This window comes from Saccopteryx leptura, chromosome 11, assembly GCF_036850995.1.
Source record: "Saccopteryx leptura isolate mSacLep1 chromosome 11, mSacLep1_pri_phased_curated, whole genome shotgun sequence".
Taxonomy (NCBI): Eukaryota; Metazoa; Chordata; class Mammalia; order Chiroptera; family Emballonuridae; genus Saccopteryx; species Saccopteryx leptura.
In genome coordinates this window covers 51,225,330-51,252,632 of record NC_089513.1, presented here as the reverse complement: position 1 = coordinate 51,252,632, position 27,303 = coordinate 51,225,330, and the positions used below count along the sequence as shown (strand labels likewise).

The 27,303-nt window shown below is 41.3% G+C and overlaps 1 protein-coding gene across 4 annotated transcripts in view; it reads left to right on the top strand.

The window, feature by feature from the left end:
- DLGAP1 (DLG associated protein 1) overlaps positions 1-27,303 on the top strand; it is a 978,693-nt gene that overhangs the window by 609,197 nt on the left and 342,193 nt on the right. For all 4 annotated transcript variants that reach the window (XM_066353621.1, XM_066353619.1, XM_066353620.1 and 1 more), the window contains exon 4: positions 24,738-25,766. In XM_066353621.1, the coding sequence (XP_066209718.1) occupies positions 24,810-25,766 (957 nt within the window). In that variant the 5' untranslated portion in view covers positions 24,738-24,809. The remainder of the gene's footprint in view (positions 1-24,737; positions 25,767-27,303) is intronic.

Below are 27,303 nucleotides of genomic sequence, written 5' to 3'. Positions count from 1 at the left end.
AGGGAGGACGCAGGAGGGAGGGAGGGAGAGAGTTAGGGGGAGGGGGAGGGGCACAGAGAAAACTAGACAGAGGGTGACGGAGGACAATCTGACTCTGGGTGAGGGGTATGCAACATAATTTAATGACAAAATAACCTAGACATGTTTTCTTTGAATATATGTACCCTGAATTATTAATGTCATCCCATTAACATCAATAAAAATTTATTAAAAAAAAAAAAAAAAAGAACTGGTTGTGGCCTTCCCTGAGCCTGAAATCTTAAAGAGAAAATAGGAGTACTTGGGAAAACATTGAAGGAATACCTTAAATACAAGGTCTACATCTTGACTATTTTCCCTCAAGAAAAGTACTGTCAGAGCCTTGAGGAGAGGCAGGTCACCCCCAGGTAAGATAGTCAAAGAAGGCTTCCTGGGGGGAGGATTTAAATGTGCCTTACAAGATGAGTAGAATTCTGAGGCTTTTTCACTTCAAGTCTCAGGGCCAAGAAGATACCAGGTGTCATGTAGGAATCATAAACATTCGTGTGGTTTATGTAAAGGAACTTTGTCTGATGCATTTTTGGAAAGAGAAAGCTGAGCCAGTTTTGGAGGACCTGGAAAGTCTGAAGTTATGAACTTCACTGCAAGAAACCATGGCACATACTAGAGGCAGAAATATTGCTTAGAATATGACATGATAGCAGTAATACAATCTGAAAGCAGAACCAGATTTGTTGTGGAAGTTAAAGAAGTCAAACGAGGAAAGGAGATACAAGAGACATTCATTTATCTACCACATTGGCATTTCCCGAGCACCTGCCATACAGATGTCAGCGTTTTCCATCGCTTTTATGCCACCGTCATGATTTTTACCATCTCCACTTTTGTTGGTATTGTTGTTGACTTGATACTGTTCAAAAATAGACACGTTTTCAATTTAAACATGTTTGGTTTTTAAAAAATAATCTTGATGTCACTTCGATTTGCCTTGCCTCTGGTAGAGGTTAACTGTAAAAATAGGAACAAGGAAAGCAAACAAGTTTCTCACTTAGGTAGATGATTAAAGGGGAAAAAAAGCAAGAAGGGGTGTTAAAAACATATCATCAAGAAACAGGACTTTTCCTGCTTTGACTAAACTAAATGGATTGAAAGAGAATTGAAATGGAAATAATTTTCTCACTATGCTGTTCAATGCCACCCTACTAGGGTACTTGGCTCTGGACCAGCTGATGTGCTGGGCATGGGGAATGCAAAGGTGACCTTCCCCCTGTTCCCAGAGAGCTCAGTTGAGTAAGAAGACAGGAATTGCAAAATGAACACTGTACAGCACCAGAAGGAAAACCGAGGGTACCGGGGACATTTGAGGATACAACTGGCCAGTGGAGAGCTTGAGGCATTTGTCTTAGATCTCTCCCTCAGCTCATTATTACTTGGGAATTAAATTCTAATTCTAGGGTTTAATTCCCGCTCTAGTTCCTAAAAACAGCATATCATCCTACCTCTATTTCCTGAGAAAACAAAACTAAGGGGGCTATTCCTGGCTGAGCCATAATGTTAATGTGTGGCAGGAAATACCCTATGTTCGTGGATAAATATTGCCATGTGTGGGAATCCAGGAAGGGGTTGTGTGGTGTCAGACCCTTCTCCCTGTTAAAGCTATCCCGTGATAAATCACCCTCTTTGCCCAACCCCAGATTAGGTGGTATCTGGGAACATGGAGGCCACTATCCCTAGTCAACCAGTTCTGAAGGTCTTACATGTGATTTAGTTTTTATGGTTTTAGGATATTATAAAGCTCATTATTGATGAAGAATGGACTGGGTGCAAAGTAGAAAGCATATTGGCCTTAAGTGTAACCAAGGCTACCTCACAGCAGAAGAAGAGAGAACCAGAAAGCAGGAAGATGAGTGGCTTCATTGGCTATGACAATGTGAAAGCTGAGTAGGAGATAATGGGGCAGGAGAGCAGCTGAATTTTGCAGGAAGAATAGGAACTCATGGTGCAGCGGAGGGCAGTCCCCAAGGGGAAGAATTAAGCACTGCACACCAATCATAAAGAACAGGAAAGCAGGATGGGTGAGGAAGACGGCACATGGTCTGGGGTCTGAGGGAGTGGGGGCAGTGGAGAGAAGCAAGGCTGGTGAACACTCAACAGCAAGGCCATGAGGGGCTGTGCAGGCTAGGTGAGGGGGCAGGTTTTATTTTGCAGAAGTGGATGGAGTTTTTTACACTCAGATCATTTATGGGATATGTAAATGAGCCAGCAAGCTGACAGGGCTTTTTCCCTCCTTTTGTTTTATCCATTTACTGAGCACTGATTTTGTGCTGGCATTGGGCTAGTTGCTGAGCAATCAAGTCCCTGAATGTGCAAATTACTACTCTCCAGTGAGGCAAATGCTTAAGACCAGCAAAAATGCTGTTCTTTCTGGAGGGCTGTGAATGCCCAGATACAGGAATCAGTGTGGATGGAGGAGAGACAGTGAGAGTTCCTGAGCAGGGAATCTGTAGGTTGGGGTGAAGAATAACAATGTCACGTGATGGCATATACAGACGTGTTGTAAAGTACCCCAACAAATATGGAGCAACTGCAGGAGATACAAACTGTCACCGATAATAGATTCGCTCTTTGTCCCTGGTTCCAGCACTCCCTTGAGGGGACAGAAGTTCCCAATGCAGTCCTTCATTTCTCACAGATCCAGTTTTGCTCAATGATTACTTGCCCCTGGATTCTGATTCTTTTTGCAGGTTTATAATCATATAGTACTTGTAAATATGTTTCTCCCTAATTTTTTTCAGTTTTATTTTTCACATATATTCAGTGACCCAGAGCAATTCTCAAGGCCTAAAAATAAAAATAAATCTTGATAGAAAGCTTAATTTAAATAATTTCAAAGAGATTATTTCCTTGTCTAAATTACACAAAATGTTGACCATGTTTAAAACTGATGATATAGCTGCCTCTTGTATGCCAAGGATGTTAACAGGAGAATCCTTTTTTTATTTTTTAAATCAAGTGGGAGGCAGAGAGGTGGAGAGGCAGACTCCCGCATGTGCCCCAACCGGGATCCACCAGCCACCCCCATCCGGGGCTCAAGTTCTGCCCATCTGGGGCTGCTGCTCTGTTGCTCAGCAACTGAGCTATTTTAGCTCCTGAGGTGAGGCCATGAAGTCATCCTCAGCACCTAGGACCACATTGTTCATTCAAGCCATGGCTGTGGGACAGGAACAGAGGGGGGAAGAGGGGAGAAGCAGATGGTCACTTCTCCTATGTGCCCTGACTGGAATTGAACCTGGACTTCCACACACTGGGCCAATGCTCTATTGCTGAGCCAATCTGCTAGGGCAGCAGGAGAATTCTTAGAGGAAAAAAAAGGAATAAATGAATGTTAGCTCTCTTATAGATAACTGAAAAGAGACATTTGGCCACTTCTATATCAAGACTAAAAACATTATCCACATGTTTTCCAAAGATGTAGGAGGGGCAAGGTGTCTGAGTAGCTGTGGCCTTGGACCTAGCAGCATTCACAGGGTGACATCGTCAACTTGTACAAAGTTGCTGAGTTATGACAAGATTTCAGCATCACCTACCTATCTGTACCTGAGGATGCACATTCCCAGAGAGCAGTTTTCTAGATAACTTATTAAATGTTTAAGCTGGGTGGGTCTTCTTGTATCAAAAAGATGCAGTACGATAAACTATGACAGTACTTTTTTTTTTCACTTTTTTCTTTAAGCAAGTAAACATTTCTTCAAAAGAAAAGTCAAAATGTTGTGAAGATCCTCTGATTACAGGGGTTTCCCTGCTGTGTTGCTTCCCACATCCTAAACATTCTCAGAGCCATTGATGGGGCAGAAGACCAAGTGCTTTAAGTCTCACACATCCAGGTTCCAGTCCCAGCTTAGCTGCTTACTAGCTTGAGCAAGTTATCTGACTTATGTGAACTTCAGTTTCTTCATCTGTGGACAGGGGAGAAGTCATGCCAAGCTTGCAAGTGTATAAAGGGGTGTATAATGAGTTCCTGGCACATAACAACCCTGTAATAAACAAAGCTTATATGTCACTGGATTCGGAAATGCCAGTGAGATACTTCAGTAGCTTATTGAGGACCTTGTAGGCCACTACAGAACGAGATCACGACATCAACTTATTAACAGTTAGGTCCTAACCAAACAGCCCCCTGTCTTCAGAGATGTGTATAGAGAGAGTCTGACAGGGAGTTTTCTGCAGCAGTTTCTTCAGTCATGGCCATTGTAGCTCAAGAGCCCCTATCTGCTGAGCAAGCTGAAGGAGGAGGGATGAGCCACAGGACAGGACAGCTGTGTGCCATGGAGAAGACAGTCAAGCCTTCATCAGCAGCGTTCATAACACATGGCTCAAATACTTACTGATTAGCACACACTAGAGATACATTATTCCCGGTACAAAGATAGTCATTTTATTGATAAATTACCAGTTTTACATAAGAATGTTGTGCTTCCCTAGCAGTAGACTTCCCATTCTTATATTTATCAGGCTAATATTTATTGAGTACATACTGACTTTCCCAGGAAATGGTGATGTGAAAATAAGTGAGATACTCTATGCCCACTAGACACTCATGGTCCTCTGAGAGAAATATGCATGTAAGGAAATCAAATGCAGCCAACATTTCCAGTGCCTGGTGGAGGTATGGATAATGTTCTCTGTGAGAATGCACGAGGCAGTTGTTAGTTCTGCATACTGAACTCAACAAAGGCATCACCAAAAAAGTGATAACAGAGTTGGGGCTTTGAAGAGAAAGTATGAATTTAGAACAGTGGAGGAAAGGAAGATGTGCTTAACAGAAAAAGTCGGCCCTGGCCAGTAGGCTCAGCGGTAGAGTGTCAGCCTGGTGTGCAGGAGTCCCGGGTTCAATTCCCAGCCAGGGCACACAGGAGAGGTGCCCATTTGCTTCTCCACCCCTCCCCCTCTCCTTCCTCTCTGTCTCTCTCTTCCCCTCCCGCAGCCGAGGCTCCATTGGAGCAAAGATGGCCCGGGCACTGGGGATGGCTCCTTGGCCTCTGCCTCAGGTGCTAGAATGGCTCTGGACACAACAGAGCGATGCCCTAGAGGGGCAAAGCATCGCCCCCTGGTGGGCATGCCGGGTGGATCCTGGTCAGGCGCATACAGGAGTCTGTCTGACTGCCTCCCTGTTTCCAGCTTCGGAAAAATGAAAAAAAAAAAAAGTCACAGATGTAAGAAAAGAGAGTCCCATTCAGTATTTCTCAAACTGAAGTTGCGGGACCAGCATCAATATTGCAAGGGATTTGTTGAAAATACAGATTCTTGGAAACCACCCCAGAAACTCTTACACTGGCTTAGGATGGGGTTCAGCATCCTGTGTCTTAACAAGCCCTGCAGCTGGTTCTTATGCATACTCAGGCTTAAGAACCATTCTTCCAATCGATTGATGGTATCAAGCAAAGGAAAAGATATAGTAACAAAGTATTTACATTTTGCATACTAGATATCTAGATAAATGTAGATTTACCACCCCCACACCAAGTTATTTATAATTGATTTATAAGGTTATATATTAATAGATAGTAAAAGGGATAAAGTATATAGCCAAAGTAAAGATAATGAAAACAGAAGAAAAGTAATAAAACTATTATTTTGTAATATATTTCTCAATACACTTTATGGTGTTTAAAGCATAGGTGGAGGGCCACAAAGTAGGCAGACACTCCAACTCCCACTTCCCAGAACCAAGGTGGATTACAGCTTAAATCTGAGTACACTCATTGTGAAAGACAAACTCTGGACTAAACTAAGAGGATTCTACAGCCAACGACTACCAAAGAACCCACACTGAGTATGGTAGAAAAGGCGGAGATGCAGAAAAGGCTGTCCCATTCCCAGGAGTAAGCTGCTCCCAGGAGTGAGCCATGCCTGGGAGAAACTTTTGTGATGGAGAGGGCTATCCGGCGAGTTGTAGGTCCTTATCCCCAAAACTAGAATCCCAGCTTAGAGCCCTGGAGCCTGGAAGGGGCTTTTGGACTATATTTGGCTAAGAAAAAAGCCTAGACGTGGTTTGAGAGAAGGAGGCAGGACTCTCAGACCCAGGCTTCAAATTAAGGAACTGCATGGAGAGCCTCACTCACAGCCACTTTCCCGGAGCTCCAGGAGGAAACCCTAATCCCTGGGCTGAGTCATTCCCCAAATTTAAAGTGAACATTTTTCCTGGGAACAGCATCAACAGCAAAGAAAAGAAAGTGCCCTGTCCACCAGAGGCCCCCCTACCCTAGCTAGAACAAAGGCGACATGTTAGGGACACAAATAGGGAGTTCAGAGGTCTAAGCTACACCAACCACTGCACTGCTGAGTGCCCCCCCAGGAGAGGCAGGCCAGAGGCAGTGGGGCGTGGCTGCAGAAGTTCGAGCGAGCACACACAAGCCAACATGCAGAGCTGGGAACCGCCGCTGCCACTGCAGGAAGTCTTGGCTCATGCACAGTCCTGCTCACGGAGTAGGCATGCCCTTTGTTGGGGCAGAGGCCTGAGCGTCAGAGTAGGAGGTACATGCGGGTGCACACAAACCCACCAGCGGGTTGGCTGCAGCTGGGATCTGGGCTGGTACAAAACTGCCCACGGTGGGGCGCGCCCTCGACAGTGATCTAAGCAGGTGCATACGACCCCTCCGCAACAGCTACCAAAGTCTGAGCCAATGCGCAGACCTCCGGAGAGAAGGCTGATTGGAAGTGGTCCAAGAGGGTGTGCGTGGCCCCACCTGTGGGGATGAAAGCAGAGGCAGATGCCCAAGGCCATGAGCAGGGGTGCCCATGGCGCATACCTGCTCTCAGGGGCAGCGAAGGCTGGGGTGGCCACGGAAGCAGTCCAATGGGTGTGCGGGCATGCACGAGTCCAATCAGGGCAGCGGCAGCCATGGAGGTGGGTTGACTCCAACAGCACCTGAGCCCAAAAGCCCCGGGCAGCAATGGCAGCATTGGCCTGGTAGACAGACCACACAATGGGAGCACAGGGGCCACACTAACTGGACCCTACTGAGTGGTTAAAAAGAACAAAAAATAAAAATAAAATAAGTAAATAAAATGTCTGGATAGAATTACACCTGAGGCTAAGGAGTAGGCCACATCTAATACTGTTCCTAATCACTGAATTACAGTACTGAGTCCAACAAGTAGCCAGCATAAGAGGCAACAGAAAGCAAATTTCAGGGGAACTTAAATTTTAAAGGAACTTCTCCCAGGCCAAGAGTAGACAAAAGGAAGCCTAGGAGTGCAGCTGATACTTACAATGGAACCTGGACCCAACAGAAGCAGCCACAAGATCTGGATAAACAGTAGCTCACAAAAGGTGATAAGAACCAGTCATATGCAGTGACCCCAAGTGATCTAAACCAGGCATGGTCAGGGAAGTCCAGGGCAACACAGACAAAATGAGAAGACAGAGAAGTGCAATCCAAATGAATCAACAAGAGAAACCCACAGAAAATGAACTAAGTGAGACAGAAATAAGCAAATTACTGGGTGCAGAGTTTAAAATAATGATTATTAGAATGCTGAAAGATCTTAGAACAACAGAGGGTCGACATAAGTGAGCACATAAATAAAAAGATAACAAGCATCAAAAGGACATTGAAATAATAAAGAAGAATCAGTCAGAAATGACAAATACAATATCTGAAATAAAGAACACAATGGAAGGAATTACAAGCAGGCTGGATGAAGCAGAGGATTGAATCAGCAATTTAGAAGACAAGATAAACAAAAACATGGAAGCAAAGGAGCAAAATAAAAAGAGACTGAAAAATTCTGAGGAAACTTGAAGAGAGCTCTGTGACTACTTAAAGAGAAACAACATTCACATTATAGCAGTTCCTGAAAAAGAAGAGAAAGAACAAGGGATAGAGACCTTGTTCAATCAAATCATAGTGGAAAACTTCCCTAAATTGATGCAGGAAAAAGTCACACACGTTCACGAAGCACAGAGAATTCCATTAAAGAGAAAACCAAAGAAATCCGCACTAAGACACATAATAATTAAAATACCAAAGCTAAGAGATAAATAGAAAATATTAAAAGCTGCTAGAGAAAAAAAAGGCTATAACCTACAAAGGAACCCCCATAAGGATGACATCTGATTTGTCAACAGAAACACTTGAGGCCAGAAGGAAATGGCAAGCAATATTTCAAGTAATGCAGAACAAGAGCCTACAACCAAGACTACTTTATCCAGCAAGGCTATCGTTTAAAATTGAAGGAGAAATAAAAAGCTTCCCAGACAAAAAAAGTTCAAGAAATTCATTACAACCAAACCAATGCTCCAAGAAATGTTAAGTGACCTGTTGTAAACAGAACAAAAAGGGAAAAGAATATAGTAAAAGAGGAATATAGCTTTAAAGAATAAAATGGCAATAAACAACTATATATCAATAATAATCTTAAATGTAAATGGATTAAATGATCTAATCAAAAGACATAGGGTAGCTGCATGGATAAGAAACCAGGACCCATACATATGCTGTCTATAAGAGACACACCTCAAAACAAAAGATACAAATAAACTAAAGATAAAAGGATGGAAAAAATATTTCATGCAAATGGAAATGAATAAAAAGTGGGGGTAACAATACTAATGTCAGAAAAATGGTCTTTAAAACAAAGGGTATCATAAGAGATAAGGAAGGTCACTACATAATGATAAAGGGAGAAATCCTACAGGAAGATATAACCATTATAAATATCTATGCATCTAATATAGGAGCACCTAAATACAATATATAAAGCAGATTTTGATGGATATAAAGGGCAAAGTTAACAGCAATACTATAATAGTAGGGGATTTCAATACCCCACTAAGATTACTAGATAGATCCTCAAGAAAGAAAATTAACAAAGAAACAGCAGACTTAAAGGATACATTAGATCAACTGGACTTAATAGATATCTTCAGAACCTTTCACCCTAAAGAAGCAGAATATACATTCTTTTCAAGTGCTCATGGTACATTCTTTAGGATAGACTACATGTTAGGGCACAAGAGCAGTCTCAACAAATTTAAAAAGATTGAAATCATATCAAGCATTTTCTCTGATCACAATGGCATGAAACTAGAAATCAACCACAACAGAAAAACTGAAAAATACTCAAAGACATGGGAACTAAATAGCATGTTATTAAATAATGAATGAGTTAACAATAAGATCAAAGAATAAATAAAAATTCTTAGAAACAAATAATAATGAGCATACAACAACTCAAAATTTAGGAGACACAGCAAAAGCAGTACTGAGAAGGAAGTTCATAGTACAACAGGCATACCTTAAGAAGCTAGAAAAAAAAAACTCAAATAAACAACCTAACCCTACATCTAAAAGAACTAGAAAAGAACAGCAAGTAAAGCCCAGAGGTAATAGAAGGAAGGAAATAATAAAGATCAGAGCAGAAATAAATGACATAGAGGCTAAAGAAACAATACAGAGGATCAATGAAACCAAGAGTTAGTTCTTTGAAAGAGTAAACAAGATTGATGAACCTTTAACCAGACTCACCAAAAAAAAAGAGAGGATTCAAATAAATAAAATTAGAAATGAGAATGGAGAAATAACAACTGACACAACAGAAATACAAAATATTGTAAGAAAATACTATGAAGAACTGGATGCCAAAAAATTAAACAACCTAAGTTCAATGGACAAATTCCTTGAAACATATAATCTTTCAAAAATCAATCTGGAAGAATCAGAAAATCTAAACAGACCGATTACAATAAATGAGATCGAAACAGTTATCCAAAAACTCCCAACAAACAAAAGCCCGGGGCCAGATGGCTTCAGTGGTCTATTCTACCAAATATTCAAAGAACTAACTTTTATCCTTCTTAAGCTATTTCAAAAATTCAAGGGGAAGGAAGACTTCCAAGCTCCTTTATTGAGGTGAGCATAATTCTGATTTCAAAACCAGGCAAATACAACACAAAGAAAGAAAATTATAGGCCAATATCCCTGATGAATTTAGATGCTAAAATCCTCAACAAAATATTAGGAAACCGGATCCAGCAACACATGAAAAAAATCATACATCATGATCAAGTGGGATTTATTCTGGTGAGGCAAGAATGGTACAATATTCATAAATCAATCAATGTGATTCATCACACAAACAAAAGGAAGGAAAAAACCACATGATAATTTTAATAGATGCAGAAAAAGCATTTGATAAAATCCAGCACCCATTTATGATCAAAACTCTCAGCAAAGTGGGAATACAGGGAGAGAACATACCTCAACATGATAAAGGCCATCTATGACAAACGCACAGCCAACATAATAATTAATGGGCAAAAATTAAAAGCAATCCCCTTAAGATCAGGAACAAGGCAGGGGTGCCCCCGTTCACCACTCTTATTCAACATAGTCCTGGAAGTCCTAGCTACAGCAATCAGACAAGAAGAAATAAAAGGCATTCAAATTGGAAAAAAAGAAATAAAACTATCATTATTTGCAGACGATATAATACTGTATATAAAAAACCCTAAAGTCTCAGTCAAAAAACTACTGGAACTGATAAATGAATTCAGTAAGGTGGCAGGGTATAAAATTAATACACAGAAATCAGAGGCATTTTTAAACTCCAACAATGAACTGTCAGAAAGAGAAATTAAGGAAACAATCCCCTATTGCAACAAAAAAATAAAATAAAGTACCTAGGAGTAAATTTAACCAAGGAAGTTAAAGACTTGTACTTGGAAAATTATAAAACATTGATAAAATAAATCAAGGAAGATACAAACAAGTGGAAACATATACCATGTTCATGGTTAGGAAGAATAAACATCATTAAAATGTTTATATTACCCAAAGCAATTTATAAATTCAATGCAATACCAATTAAAATACCAATGACATATTTCGAAGATATAGAACACATATTCCAAAAACTTATATGGAACCAAAAAAGAACACAAATTGCCTCAGCAATCTTGAAAAAGAAGAATAAAGTGGGTGGTATCACACTTCCTGATATCAAGTTATACTACAAGGCCATCGTATTCAAAACTTCTTGGTACTGGCATAAGAACAGGCATATAGATCAATGGAACAAAACAGAGAACCCAGAAATAAACTCACACCTTTATGGACAATATTTCACAAAGGAGGAAAAAGAATACAATAGAGTAAAGACAAGTCTCTTCAATAAATGGTTTGGGAAAATTGGACAGCTACCTGCAAAAAAAATGAAACTAGACCACCAACTTAACACCATTCACAAAAATAAACTCAAAATGAATAAAAGATTTAAATGTAAGCTGTGAAACCATAAGCATCTTAGAAGAAAACATAGGCAGTAAGCTCTCCAACATTTCTCGCAGCAATATATTTGCTGATTTATCTCCACGGGCAAGTGAAATAAAAGACAGGATAAACAAGTGGGACTATATCAAACTAAAAAGCTTTTGTACAGCTAAAAGCAATATGAACAGAATAAAAAGACAACACAATGGAAGAACATATTCAACAATAAGTCTGATAAGGGGTTAATAACCAAAATTTATAAAGAATTTGTAAAACTCATCACCAGGAAGACAAACAATTCAATCAAAAAATGGGCAAAAGAAATGAATAGACACTTCTCCAAAGAGGACATACAGATGTCCAATAGACAGATGAAAAAATGTTCAACATCACTAATCATGAGAGCAATACAAATTAAAACCACAATGAGATACCACCTCACACCAGTCAGAATGGCACTCATCAACAAAACAACACATAATAGGTGCTGGCGAGGATGTGGAGAAAGGGGAACCCTTCTGCACTGCTGGTGGGAATGCAGACTGGTGCACCCACTGAAGAAAACAGTATGGAGATTCGTTAAAATATTAAAAATGGAACTGCCTTTTGACCCAGCCATCCCACTTATAGGAATATATCCCAAGGACACCCTATCACTGATTCAAAAAAAGAAATGCACCCCCATGTTTATGGCAGCATTGTTCACAATAGTGAAGATCTAGGGAGTGTCCATCAGTGGACGAGTGGATTAAAAAGCAGTGGTACATATACACAATGGAATACTGTGTGGCCATAATAAAGAAAGAAATCTTACCTTTTGCAACAACATGGATGGACCTGGAAACTATTATGTTAAGTAAAATAAGCCAGGCAGAGAAGAAATATATCATATGACCTCACTCATTTGAGGAATCCAATGAACAATGTGAACTGAGGAACGAAATTAAACCTGAACGGAAGGAGGAAGAGAGCTGTTGGGAGGGGGGTAGGGGAGATGTTGAGTGTAATACGGGTAGGGGGTAATGCATTCGGGGAGATACTAGAATCTATGTAAACACAATTAAAAAAAAGAATCAAGATTAAATTTCAGTTGTTAAACACACGGCCTTGCTAATACTAAGACCAGAGAGGGATACCCCTATAACACTTCATTCAGAAGGCACTCTGCGGAGGTAGATGACATCCAACAGTAAAAACCACTCAAGCCTGAATATGTGTTTCTTAACTCTATTCCAAAAGCCAGTGGCTTCATATTAAAGAGAAGTGAAAGGAACCTTAACAATAAAGTCAGGTTTGCAGCTCTCAGATGATCTGACTTCCATTTGGATATTATCATCAAAGTCAAAAGCAGAAGTACACATGGAAGTATTTAAAAAGCCAACAGAGATAGAATGTTTAGACTTGAGAAAGCATTGCGCATGGCCCTACAAACCTCACCTGTGAAGAACGTGCTGCTTGGACTCTGGTCCTCCTAAATTGAGATATTGTGCACTCCTTAACTTTTATACCTTCTGGATTTGTTTTTTCAAAAGTTTTTTTACTTGGTGCAATGTATACAACATATACCACACTATCTGGTGCTTGCTTGATTAAATTTTGACTTCTTATTTTCTAAATTGTCTCATGTGGGGGTTTTTTCCTCAACTAATTTGGAAATTAAGTAAAACCTCTCATTTCCATGCCTTTAACATAGGAAATATTTTTATAGGAGACTATATTTGTACCTCTTGAGGGAGGAATAGGAATTTGCTCAGTGAATGGAAGTCAGTATTTGAGAGGGCAGGAGGCACAAAGACAGTGTGGCATGCGGGAAAGAATACAGAGGCCAGCCTTGCTGATGGAAGGGAGGGGGTGACAGACACAGGCTGTCTTGTCGAAGGGAGGGGGAAGATTGTGAAGATCTCTGCTCTGGGTCATAGTGGTTTAGATTATATCGTAAATGTGCAGGGAGTCTGGGAAGAATTTAAAGCTAAAAATGGCACAGTCAGATAACAAAGATCACATTACAAGTCATATGGTTTGCATTATGGAAAATGCTGCAGGTTGTGTGTGAGTGTGTGTGTGTGTGTGTGTGTGTGTGTGTGTGTGTGTGTGTGTGTGTGTGTTAGAGGTGGGATGAGGATAAAGTCATTAAGGCATAGTGGTTAAGAGCATGCTGGGTTCAAACTTAACTAACTGAATGATTTCAGACAAATTATTTAATCTCTAATAGCCAGTTTTCTTATCCAGAGAATAGCCTCTACCATATATTGTTTGACATGGTCAACATGTGCCTGGTATATAGGGGCTCAAAAATGTTTGTAACTGAGAGGTTCTGAGAGGCAGAGGAACCATTCCATTTTATTCACTTAGTATTTACCGATTACTGCCTTTGTTTTTCCAACCAAGTCCCGATGAGAATTAATGAGTGAAACCGAGTACTTGGAATAGCCTGAACAGAAGCAGGAAACCCAGGATGCTATTCTTAATGAGCTCTGGGAATAGAGCTGGCTAGACATAGGGAATTTCTCATGACACCAGTGTCATTCCCAGTGACACTCAGCAGCCTCCATATGGAAAAATAGAAGGATGGTGGCGTCTGTCCTTGGTGCATCGTTCAGAGTAGGTGAGACAGAAAGATCACAGAGCAGGGAGCTGAGGGTGGTAACAGAGAATGTTTGGTGGGATGTGTCACCTAGGCTGGCAACAGAAGGGAGTGAGACCCGAGGGGCTGATGGAACTGGAGAAGAGGACAGAGTTGAGGAGCCGAGAATGGAAGAAATTACCATGAGAGTTTTTGAGAGCAGTAGAAGTGGGAGTAATAGAATGAGAAAACTTGAAAGATAGGAAGTTGAGGGTGGGATATTAAGAATCCATAATTCTCCTCACAGTACCCAGTGCATGTAAACAATAGTTACATAATAAATGCATGTTGAATTAAATTCATATGTACTGATTTGATTTGACTTCATGTCCAGTACATTTAAAGAATATATTGTTTGCAGTCTTACAAGCTAACACCCTTCTCTACCAAAACTATATAACTTTAACACAAGGACAATGAATGTCATTATGTTTTCCTCTCTACCACAGCAGAAGTGTTTTTCAGAAAGTGTAGTGGAGAAGGATTTGTTTGGTTCGTATTTAAGATTGGAGGTAGGAGTCTAGAGGGAATGAAAGACTGGTTCCAAAAAGAGAAAAGCTATAGAGGTGAAGAGTGAGAATAGGCTCTTCAAAAATCATGTGCAAATGGAAACAGAAGGAAGGAGTGCTGTTTGAGAAATTGCAAATCTAATTCCCATCAACAGCAGCCATTGCCGGGGCCAGGTAAGGCTGACTCACCTGTGAAAAATCGCTACCCAGGACAATGAAAATGGCTGGCTGCAGAGACTGCCCTTCTCCACACCCCCCTGCATGCTCTGGCCACCTCTCTCACGCATGCATATAGACACTGATGATAGTTTTAAAAGAGAGAATGTAAAATCTGAGTATGCATAGTTTTAAACTGAAGCAAAAAAACCATATCAAATGCCTCAGCAGATTCTAATGGGGCTGATTCTGAGTCTGACTCCAATTTGGCCTCTCTGGGACATAGAGCACTTTGGTGAAGGTTCTAGTATGCTTGCAATTGCTCTAGCTGGGCAGGCAGGCCCTTTACTTGGATGGATATGCCTTTGCATGCCTACCATGGTTCTATTCTGCCACAGAGAATTTCAGGTGCTCAGCTGCTCCGGGCAGGAAGCTGGGCCTGACTAGACCTGAAAGATCATTGGGCACCTTCTCTGTTTCTTTTCTGGGGCTACGTAGGGTGTGGATCTGCTTCTCCCTGAACTTTTGCTTCTCTCTCACTCTACACATACTCCTCTGCAGGGCCCCTGCTTTTGATGCCCCACCGTTTCAAACAGCTCTGGCTTCTGTGCCAACGTTTCAAACAGCTTCTGGCTTCAATGGCCCTTTCCTCTACTTGACCTTGTATATAAGTGAGCCAGTGGATCTAGGGACATTCCCATTTAAATTTTCAGGAGCCAGCATCTGATTAACTCAGCTAAGCCTCTGCATGGATGCCCCTGAGTTGGGTCTTCAAATCCAGTTCAATCAGCTCAGAGGATGTGGGGATTGCCTTCAATGTTCCCAGCCAGGATGTTGTCAACAGATGCTGCGGTTGGGGAAAAAAACGCCCAAAAGCAGGTGTCAGCTGAGCAACTACCACAAAAGAGGCTCATTATAGACACTCAGTAAAGTAAATTTGTACAGCAAAATTGGTGAGCAAAACAATAGTATTTAAAAGAAGGAAATTTACCCTTTTTCAAAAGATGAAGTGATTAAGCAAGAAACAAATAAACAAAAGACCCTCATAGATAAAGCCAGCAATATGGTGATAGCCAAGGAGAAAGGGGACAGGGAGAGGTAGAAGATAGTAAATGGGGAATAAATGGTGATGGAAGGAGACTTGACTTTGGGTGGTGAACACACACAATATAGATGGATTATGGAATCATGTACCTGAAACCTATATAATTTTATTATCCAATGTCATCTTAATAAATTCAATTAGAAAAAAATTTTAAATAAAAAACAGAACCAGGATTGCCTGACTGGTGGTGGTGCAGTGAAGACAGTGTCAGCTTGGGACGCTGGGGACCCAGGTTCAAAACCCGGAGGTCACTGGCTTGAGTGTGGGCTCACCAGAGTTTTGAGCAAGGGGTCACTGGATTAGCTGGAGCCCACCAGTCAAGGCACGTATAAGAAGCCATCAATGAGCAACTAAAGTGCCGCAACTATGAGTTGAGGCTTTTCATCTCTCTCCCTTCCTATCTGTCTCTGTCTCTCACTAAAAAAAAAAAAAAAGACCCAGGACTTGCCAACAACCAAGGAGACCAATAATTGACTCTTTCAGTTACTTGCACTAAACATAACTAAGACATTCCTTCTTAAGTTTTATAAATTAAAAAAATAATAATAATAAAAGAAGAGAATTGATGGGAGAAAACTTTTGATTCAGGTAAGAAAAAAAAAAATACTGTCTGTGAAGCAAGTTGTCCTGAATGTGCCAGAACATGTTCATAAGACTAGTCAGCTATTTATGGGAGTGTAGACAAGAATGACAAAAGAACTCATCAGAGGCTATTTTAACTTCTTTCCAAGTTGTGTTCTTGTGTTGTTTTGATGGTCATTGTGTTTGCATTTTTCCATCTTTCTTTTTTTTTTCATTTAGAAAATTAAATTTAGCGGAATGACATTGATCAACAAGAGTACACAGACTTTGGCTAAACATCTCCACAGCATTTGGACGGCCAGTGATGTTGTATATCCATCACCCAAAATCAAATCATCTTCCATAACTTTATGTTTATATCCTTCTTTGTATCCTTCCCGCACCATCTTTCATTATGACTGTCTTTATATCATATTCAACAGTTTTATTATATCCTCATTCTATGTCTTTCAGATTAGTCAGTGGCTTACATGGTTTTCTGAATTTTTTTTTTTTTTTTACAGAGACAGTGAGTCAGAGAGAGGGATAGACAGGGACAGACAGACAGGAACGGAGAGATGAGAAGCATCAATCATTAATTTTTTGTTGCGCATTGCTACACCTTAGTTGTTCATTGATTGCTTTCTCATATGTGCCCTGACCATGGGCCTTCAGAAGACTGAGTAACCCCTTGCTGGAGCCAGCGACCTTGGGTCCAAGCTGGTGAGCTTTTGCTCAAACCAGATGAGCCCACGCTCAAGCTGGTGAGCTCGGAGTCTCGAACCTGGGTCTTTGGCATCCCAGTCCAACGCTCTACCCACTGCACCACCACCTGGTCAGGCTGAAATATGTTTTGAGTTGACATTGATGTTTCTTTTCTGTGTGAAAATTCTGCAGACATCTGTTTACACCCATAATGAAGGGTGTCCCCTTGCCCATGGTACCCCTGAAGAGATATTAGTCATGATTGTTCAAGGTGACTGCATTATCTTTGCAACTGCTAGGGGTATCCATCTGTAGGCATTGCTGAGGTAACTCTCTCAGAAATCTGAATGGGAACAATCCCATGCGGAGCACGTCTTCAAGGTCACATAGAGTCAAGACAGTCACCTTCCTATCTGTGTCAATTCAAAATAATATGATGTTTTAGAAGGTACTGCCTCGATCATCTCCACATAAAAATTTCCACCTAAGTCCTATAATATTTTACTCACACAGCAATAGGTATAAACCTATTGATGACTCATTAACCATTTCTCAAGGAACACCACCCTTCATCTTTTTATGCTCACAAACAGAAATGAAACCACCTTTTAAAAGCTTTATATGAAGATGAAGGCCATTGTTATTGTGCTACCTGCTGTGACCACATTGGAGGAGGTTGGGATGTTGTTTTGAAGGGAGGAGGGGTCATATGATACCATATCTTTTGAAAAGGAAATGCTCCAAAAGCACTTATTTATGGGAACTGACTGATTGAAGGAGATATTCACAAAGTCTAATTGCAGATGATTATGAAAGAAATTAATGTTAAAGAAATGTCAGAATACATTCTGTGTACATAAAATGGCTTAGCATTGTACTCTGAGTAATATAACCAGTGTATTTTAGACTGTGCTTACTCAAAGGTGCCCTAATGGTACTTATGTGATTTTAAATATATAATACCATGAAAACCTCCAAGTAGGGAAACTTGAAAAAGTGAAAGAAAATGGCATTTAATTATCCTTTGCAGCTACAAATTCAGAAAGTCAGAAAATATCTGAAAAGTAGATCTCTGGTCAGTGTTAACTTCCACCCTCACCTCTGTTAAGTTTTATTTACTTGTACCCTAAAGTGGCATTGTTTTGTTTTTTAGTAATATATTAATTACAACTGTTCCCATATTAATTTCTTATTTAAAAATCATAAGCCTGTGCATTCATATAGTTCTTCATTCTCAATCTTTATAAAATGGAGATTTATTGGAGAATGTTAATAAAAAATATGCATATATGTTACATAGGATTCCACTCTGGAGAAAATGTCATATGTTTAAACTGTGGTAACAACACATATATATAAGCAAGGAGGCCTGAAAGGGATACAGCCTCAGCTGGCCAGGACATTCTCACCCTTTGGGGGCTCCTCCATCCTCTCTTTGAGTCTTCTCGCATGAACTTCCCAAGCAAGAAGTCATTGTTTTTTTAAGATTGTCTTGCCTCTCCCCACCCCTTAATCTAGGCTCTAACTACAGCCAGAGAAATATTTAATACAGGTATACCATGCACTGTCTGGTTTCAACCATCCTCATGGAACATCACCAACTGTCAAGTGAAGTCCTGTGTGCTAGGATAGCTTACAAAGGCTCTCCAAGATTTGGTCCTGACTCTTCATCTTACTTAGGAATAGGTTCAGATAAAGTGTCAGCAAACAAAACAATAGTGGTATAAGCAAAGATATGGTCTGTTTCCTCCCACATAAACAAGATGCAGAGGTACACATTTAGGGATGAAATGGCCTTTCACTGTGGCCAGGTCCTTTATCGTATCGTGCTGCTCCTACTCCAACCCCTATCTTGTATGCAAGATCACTGCTCAGCCAGCCTTCAGGTCATCATTCCAGCCCAGGAAGGGATAAAGAAAGGTATGCCCTTCATGTTAGAAACACTTTCCAGAAACTGCGTATGCATTTCCAGTTATATTCCATTAGCCAGAATTAGTTGCCTATGCACATCTAGGGAGACTGGGAAACAAAGTCATTGTTTGGTGTTACGTTATACTCTTCAGTTAGAGCAGCGGTTCAAAACCTGTGGGTCGTGACCCCGGCGGGGGTCGAACGACCAAAACACAGGGGTCGCCTAAAGCCATTGGAAAATACATAATGCATATCAGGTATTTACATTCCGAATCATAACTGTAGCAAAATTACAGTTATGAAGTAGCCACCAAAATTATTTTTTGGTTTGGGGTCACCACAACATGAGGAACTGTATTGCGGGGTCACGGCATTAGAAAGGTTTAGAACCACTGAGTTAGAGAATCCTTTCTTTCTCTTTAGTTGACTGTTATAACCTGGCATTGGCAAGTCACATGGAGGGCAACTACAAAAGCCACCTGACCCTGGAAAGATTTGTGGCGATTTTTTCTTCTTGATGTCTCCCCAAACCAGAACACAGTGCTCCCTATTCTCAGGGGCAGGGTTCCCCACATTGTTCTTCCTAAAGCAGGTCATGAGAGCCTGGATGTCAGTCCTCACCAAGTGAGGAAATGAAGCCTCCACGAGGCTCTTCTCTCTGCACATAAAGAAAATTCAAGAACAGCAGCTCTAAATAAAGACATGCACAGAAATCAAAATGAAATAAGGACTTGCCAGCTTTGCAAGACTCTTTTACTCTGTCAGCAGCTCTAATATTTGTCTTTTGGGTCTAATAAATTACCTACCTTGAGAATTCTCTTTACCCTGCAGGATCTTTCTCACTTTGGTCAACTGTAGAGGTGTAGGAATTCCATAAAAACCAGGTGCAGCTCACACTCAGAGCTCATCTCAGGGTAGCAGAGTAGTGGGATTCAGCCAGTTCACACCGGTTCAGCAGAACCGATACCTACTTTTTTGTTGAGTTCAGCAAACCGGTTGTTAAAATGGCACTTGTAATAAGATTTCTCTCTAAGGTGGGTGCCTGGGAAGCTGCCCAGTGTGGAAATCACAAATTTACATTCCTTACTCTTTTTTAATGTTCGTCTTCACAACAGCATATTCTAAGCACCCATAGTAATGATCATTTTGTCCATAGTTGAAACAATTTGCAAGTGAGGTTTCCAATCAAGAAGCAATATGGAAATATCTTAAATAACAGTTTTATTGTCTTTGTCAGGTATTATTTAATATTTTTTATTAATATTTTAAAACTCTTTCTTATAACATAATCTAGTTTTCTGTACCTCTTTTCTTATTATTTTTTAAGTACAAAATGCAAGAAATAATAAGCTACCTTTCGGTATATCTTTTTTTTATACTCAAAATGGTCATTAGGGCAGAGAACCAGTTGTTAAATTATTTGGATCTCACCACTGGGGTAGCCAATATAGTCCACAAATTTTCCAACCTCAAAAGCAGGACTTGTTGTCTGATAGTAAAATTAAACTTAGGAGAAAAACAAAACATGATGTTAAAGTCATGGTGGACAAGAAAAAAATGAGAGATGATCACCATGATCATAGAAACTCTTATGAAGGCATGTTGAACCACAGTCCTCCACCCATGCTCAAAGAGGAAGGCCTGAAAAGTCATTTCCCTTTCTATTTTCAGAAATCTTTTATGGCCACTTACAACCTAATTCAAGGGCTAGCAGCTTCCTTTTCCAAGAATGCAGAAGATAATAACAATTGTTATTTATTGTTTTCCATGATGAGGTCGTGTCTCTCTGAGCACCTCACAGCCCCTCTGGCCCTAAGGGACTGCAGCATGCACAGGAGGGACACCCAGTTACACCACAGGCTGGAGCAAATGAAATCCATAGATGCCACTTATAAACATTACTTAGGAGAGGAGAAAAAATAATTGGCAGAAAGAAGTGTTCTGGAAAGGGTGTTTAAGAGTAAGAAAAGGAGAAAATAAACAATAAGAGAAGAAAGAACAAGACATCTATGGTGAGACCACCAGCAATTATTTAGCCACTGAGGGTTTTAGATCACCTTCCCCGCTCAGCAAGAAGTCACTGAATGTGTTGTTTTCTTTAATAATCACAAATTGACTGATTTCCCCTTTAAAATAACAAGAGGATGGGAAAGAGGGTAAAATATTTTTATAGAAGGGGACAGAGTATTAAGTCATTCATTGGCCTTACCCAGAAAGATACACTGAGCAATTAGAAATGATTATGATTGTGTACTGTCATTTCTTTATGTCTTATGTGCCCACATCATAGAGAAAAATGATCTCTTGATCTCAGTATCCTTTTACAAATATTAACTAAGGAAGGAGGAAAGTTAACTTAATTATCCTTGATGTAATTTATTGCCCTCTAAGAAGTTTTAAGTGCTTGTCATACTGCTGAAAATAGCCCACTTAAATTTGAGTAAAAATTACACTGTGTATGTTTCATTACAAAAATTATCATTGGTTATATCATTTAACTAATTCATCATTAATGGCTCTAAAAAGGCTCTTTGTTTGTTAGCTTGTCCTCAGGTAACATTATCTTATATGAAATGCCATTCACATGTAAATGATAACTAAGTATTAAACACATGATTCAAATAATCTTATACATTTTGGAGTAAATATGTATAATTCATGTTTTCATCTCTTGCCAGTTTCATGTTTTATTTAGCAGAAAATAACTACCCAAGACCCCAGCTTTGTCAGAAAGTCTGAAGTGTTATTTCACATGATTTCATATATTTAGATTCTTTCATGTGTAATCATAAGACTTACTATGTGACTATAATCCTAGTAGATTTTTATATTTGCTTTTTAAACCTAGATTTAAAAGGCAAAGATGTCCCCAACAGGCCGTGTTTTATCAGACTCCCTCATACAGTGCATTTTTCCATCTAAATTAGTTTGTGCCACAGTTTTACTAAATAACATCTATTTAACCCTTTTATATCCCTCTTAGCTACAGCCTGTCTTGGGGTCATAACTTAATACAAAGCAGTCCCAAGGTATTTTATGCCAAAGTTTCCTTTTTCATGAGTCTCTCCTCAATGGACAAGTTTTGATTTACAGGCTTTTCCTGATGCTCAGGAATCATGAACCTGCCTTCCTTTTTTCCTTTTCAAGTGGCAATTTCCTTCTCTCCTTCAGGTTGTCCTCTGTTTGGCAATTATGTAGTCAGGGGCCAGGTAAACTCCTCAAACTTTTACTTCAAGGCAGTTAGAACTTACATGGGTGGGATAGTCTTTGGTGGGTTGGGAAGAGTCAGAAGTTGGAGGGTGGCAGATGGAGCCTTCACATGCCTCCCTCTTGCCACACTCTGGAAACCACTGGTCCCTGGAATGCCTGTGAGATGGTCTCTTCCTTCCTAGGGTTGGCCCGTCCCTCATCACATAGTCATCTTTTCATTCAATAGATGTGACTTGAATCACATAGTACAGGCTACTCTGAGAAATTTTGTATTGATGCATTAATTTATTGAATAAATATTTTACTGAGTTCCCACCATCAGCCACATACTTTTTGGGGCACTAGATCACTAAAACATATTCCCTACCCACAGGGAGCTCTTAATTTATTTACTTAGCTAACCAATTTTGAAAGAGTCTGATAATTAAAACCTCCCATCAGTTTTCTTGAGTGATTAATTCAGAAACTCATAGACCAGAAGGAAGAAAGGAGCTTCTTAAACATTGATGCAGATTTTCAACATTATCAGAGCTCCCACGTACAGTATGTCCCATGGACTAGATAAGACCTCTCAAAGGTCCATGTTTTTCTTCATTAGACCATGTATATGTTTTGTGTGTGTATTATTGTTGTTGTCTGATTAAACCATTTATTTCTCTCTCTCTCTCTCTGAGGATCTGAAATGACATTTAATGATATTTTCAAAAGTCACACTGGCTTCTCAGGACTTTTTAAAAAATATATAGAATTGACATATACATTAGTTTCAAGTGTACAACATACTAAATCAGTATCTGTATATACAGTTGGCCTTTAATTAACAAAGAAGTTAGGAGTGCCAGTCCCCATGCAATCAAAAATGTGCATATAACTTTGACTCCCCCCAAACTGAACTACACCGTCAGCTCTTCGCATGCATGGATTCAACCACCTCTGGATCTAAAACCATATTTTCAATCTGCAATTGGGAACTTGAGGTAGGGAAACGACAGTTCGGAATGTGAAAATATTGCTTTCCGTCCACAGTTGGTTGAATCTGAGGATGCAAAGCCTATAGATACAAAGGGCCAACACTATTTATTTTAATATATTTGTGTATAAGTGGACCCACACAGTTCAGACCCATGTTGGTTCAAGGGTCAACTGTATTGTAAAATGAGCACTTTTATAAGTCTAGTTAAGATCAATCACCACACATAGTTACAGTTTTTTCTTGTGATGAGAACTTTTAAGATCTACTCTCAGGCCCTGCTGGTGGCTCAGGGGACAGACCATCGGCCCAGCATGCAGACATCCCTGTTTCAATCCCTCGCATGAGAAGAGCCTATCTGCTCTTCCTCTCCCTCTCTCTCCTCCCTTCTTGCAGCCAATGGCTCCATCGGTTCAAATGTCAGCCCCAGGCACTGAGAATAGTTCAGTTGGTTGGAGATAGTGAGAGTCTATCTCCCCTCCTCTCACTTTAAAAAAAAAAAAATGTCTACTTTCAAAAAAACTCTTCAAATAACAATTTTTGTATTGTGGGAAGCTTTAAAAACAAAAACTCAGGCTGTCAATAGGAATTTGGTCGGCAACTGAAGAACACACTCTGTTACAGCAGGAAGAGCCCCTGCAGGGTGGAACAGCAGCCTCTGTTACTAACGCCTGGGGAAGCCCTGGGCTCCCCGTGAACTGAGCTCCCACAGCTGGATCTGCAGGAGTCACTGCTCACCCAGGCTGAGCTGACCTGTAGCCCCGGGTGTCTCATGACCTTGGGAACATTTCAAAGACCTTTCCTTTAGCCATTTTGCCATCATTTTTGAACATTTAAGCGGAAACCTTAAAACTAGGAAGAGCAGATGCCATGATATTCAACTGAGCTGACTCCACCTGATTTGTTCTTCAACGGCTCTCGGTTTGAGGACCCTCTGATGACAGAAATACAGGGGCAGGTTTTCTCTACAGCTGTGGTTCGTTTGCCATCGTTACTTTTTTTTTTTTTTAACTCTAATTACAAGGCAGGGTGAGGGGAGTGCTTGTGTGCTGTGATTGCTACCATCGAATTCTACTAGGAAAACCTGTGATAGGAGACAGAAAGCTATCCTCAAGTTATAATGTGTCAGTATACTCCTTTATTTATTTTTATTCCCATTTATGGAATGCTTACTATGTGTTTACAAGGCTGGTCTGGTGCTGGGGGGAGGGGTGTAAAGGAGACTAGATGGTAGGCAGTTTGCAAGGAGCCAAAGTTCCCCAGTAAAGCCAGAATCAACTCCACGGAGCTGAGAGTCGATACTGGGGAAACAGGAAGGGAACTAGTTCTGTCGGCAAAAGGGTATCAGCCAAGGCTTCATTGAGACAGTGAGCCCTTCTAGGGTGTTAGATTTCCCGTTAACATACAGTTAAGAATAAAACCAGAGAAGCAAAGCAAAGATACAGCCAGTTATTGGAATCAGGGACGGAGCAGGGATGGGGGGGGGGGGGGGGTTTCTTTCAAATAATTTTAAAACACTTTAGCATTTCTACAGTTTCCTTTTCCAGGTTTACTAGATTTCACCCCTACACTCTCCCATATCTGACTAGTGATAGAGTTTTTCCAACTATGCATTAAAGCTGTTTTTAGGGACAAAAAACAACAGCCAGAAAACAACACAGTAGCAGACAGCACAGCAAGACAGACAGCTATACGGACACGTTAACCTTTCTCCTCCTCTTGTTCATTCTCGCAGGTCTTGGCAGGAGACGGGTCTGGAACCTGACCACGGAGTGTCCATGACCCCTGCAGTCGCGCCCTATTAGCAATGAAAGGGTTATCGGGCAGCCGCAGCCATCACCACGGAGTCACCTGTGATTCTGCCTGTGACTTGCTGTCGCACCACTCAGACCGCAAGCCGTACCTGCTGGGCCCAGTGGAGCACCACCCAGCGGACCACCCGTACTACACACAGCGCAACTCCTTCCAGGCCGAGCGCGTGGGCCCGTTCAGCGACCCCCTGGCCAGCAGCACCTTCCCGCGCCGGCACTACAACTCGCAGCAGGAGCTCAAGGACGAGTGCGCCCTGGTGCCCCGCACGCTGGCCACCAAAGCCAACCGCATCCCCCCCAACCTCCTGGACCAGTTTGAGAGGCAGCTGCCACTCAACCGGGATGGCTACCACACGCTGCAGTACAAGCGCACGGCGGTGGAACACCGCAGCGACAGCCCGGGCCGGATCCGCCACCTGGTCCACTCGGTCCAGAAGCTCTTCACCAAGTCGCACTCCTTAGAGGGTCCATCCAAGGGCAGCGTCAACGGGGGCAAAGCCAGCCCCGACGACATGCAGACCGTGAGGTACGGCAAGCGCAGCAAGAGCAAGGAGCGGCGCGCCGAGCCCAAGGCCCGGCCCAACACCTCCCCGGGCTGGTGGAGCTCCGACGACCACCTGGACGGCGACATGTGCATCTACCACGCCCCCTCGGGCGTGATGACCATGGGCAGGTGCCCGGACCGCTCGGCCTCGCAGTACTTCATGGAGACCTACAACACCATCAGTGAGCAGGCGGTCAAGGCCTCCCGCAGTAACAACGACGTCAAGTGCTCCACCTGTGCCAACCTGCCTGTCAACCTGGACGCGCCGCTCCTGAAAAAGAGCGCCTGGTCCTCCACACTGACCGTGAGCCGAGCCCGGGAGGTTTACCAGAAAGCCTCGGTCAACATGGATCAAGCCGTGGTGAAGTCAGAGTCGTGTCAACAAGAACGTTCCTGCCAGTACCTTCAGGTACCATTTCTGTTGCGTGATGGATGTATTAGAAATTGTATCTGCTAATTGTCTGGTGTCTTCTGGTTCTCGTCTTGGCTGTTCTGTGATGTGTCAGCGTGAACAAATTGTGTAACATTTCCGTGGCTAAGTGCTTCTATCAGGAAACAAACCTCCTACCAACTTCATCTAGTTATCTTGAGATACTAGATATAAAAGTGCTTTGTAAAGTGTGCCTGCAAGAAGGCAAAGAGTTATTAATATTTTGTGTCCTCTTTGTCCGAAGGATCATGGGATAGAGAGGAGAGGAAAGTGGAGTCTACACAGTTTTAAAATAAATCTAATTTTTTACAAAAGTCAACAATGACCTTTGGAATTTGGAAAAGAGTTTAATTACTAGAGTTGTTTTTGTTTTTCTTTTGTTTTTAGTTGTAAAATTCTGCTTGAAGTTATAAGTTTGGGAATTGAGCTGTGTCTTCTCACCATTGTATTGTCACACCAACACCAGCACTAACCAGACTCCCACCAAAGGCCCAGAGCACAGGGAATGGGTATACCGTCCTGAGCCTTGAGGGAGTGGAGATAGAGCCAGTTTGGGGACCTGACAAGCACAGCTGCCGAGACCTAGGACAATAGAAAGGTGCAGGGAAAAGGGGAGGAGCTTCCAAGCAATAAAGTATCATTAGTGTCAGTATGCAAATCCCTCACATGCACAGACCCACCACAGGCCCCTCCTCTTCTACCACAATCTCCTCGTGTTTCCCTACTGCCCTCCGAGTCACTTAAACTAGAGTTCACCTGGATAAAAATAACAGGGAGTCTTTTTCTTCCCTACACCTTCCTGTAGTTTTGCCATTTTTCCCAAGAGGCAATCCTTCTTAAGAGTGACTCTCATATCCTTCCTCTTTACAGTGTCTTTTTCCCCTTTTCTCCTGCTATCCGCATCCTCTTAAATTTTTTTACTGTACTATAAAAGTATGACATAATAATTTGCCACTATCATCTTAAGAAGAAATACGAGAAGAAAAAAAAAAGTCTTCCACTAAGAAGTTTATCTTCTTGCTGTCTTTGAATTCCTCCTGACAAACCTGGCTCCCTTGGGCATGTCTCCACCAGCCCTGAGGATATTCTAGGCTGGCAGTCAGTGGGCAAGGACAGTGCCAGAGCCCATCCCCAGAGTGCAGAAGAAGCCACCAACAAGTAGATAGTTTTCACACACAATGCATAATTATATGGTTAGTATTTCCCACTGAAAGTGCTATTGCCTAATCTAGAGCTAAAGGGGTCATCTCATCCAACCTCCTCGTTTAGTATATTAAAAACTAGACTAACAGAAAGGTAAAGGCTTTTTGGGTTACACTGTTAGTGTGTGGCAGAGTAGGACTAGAACCCAAGCCTCTTAACCTACAGAAAGGACTGTTATAAGGGTTGCATTTGAAAACTTTAGAAATGCCTTGAGCACATAAATCTCCTCCGCCACTAAGAATAACATATTTTTGATAAGAAAATCTGTCTTGAGGAAAAAATAGATAATAAGATAGAAGCCCTAGAACAGAAT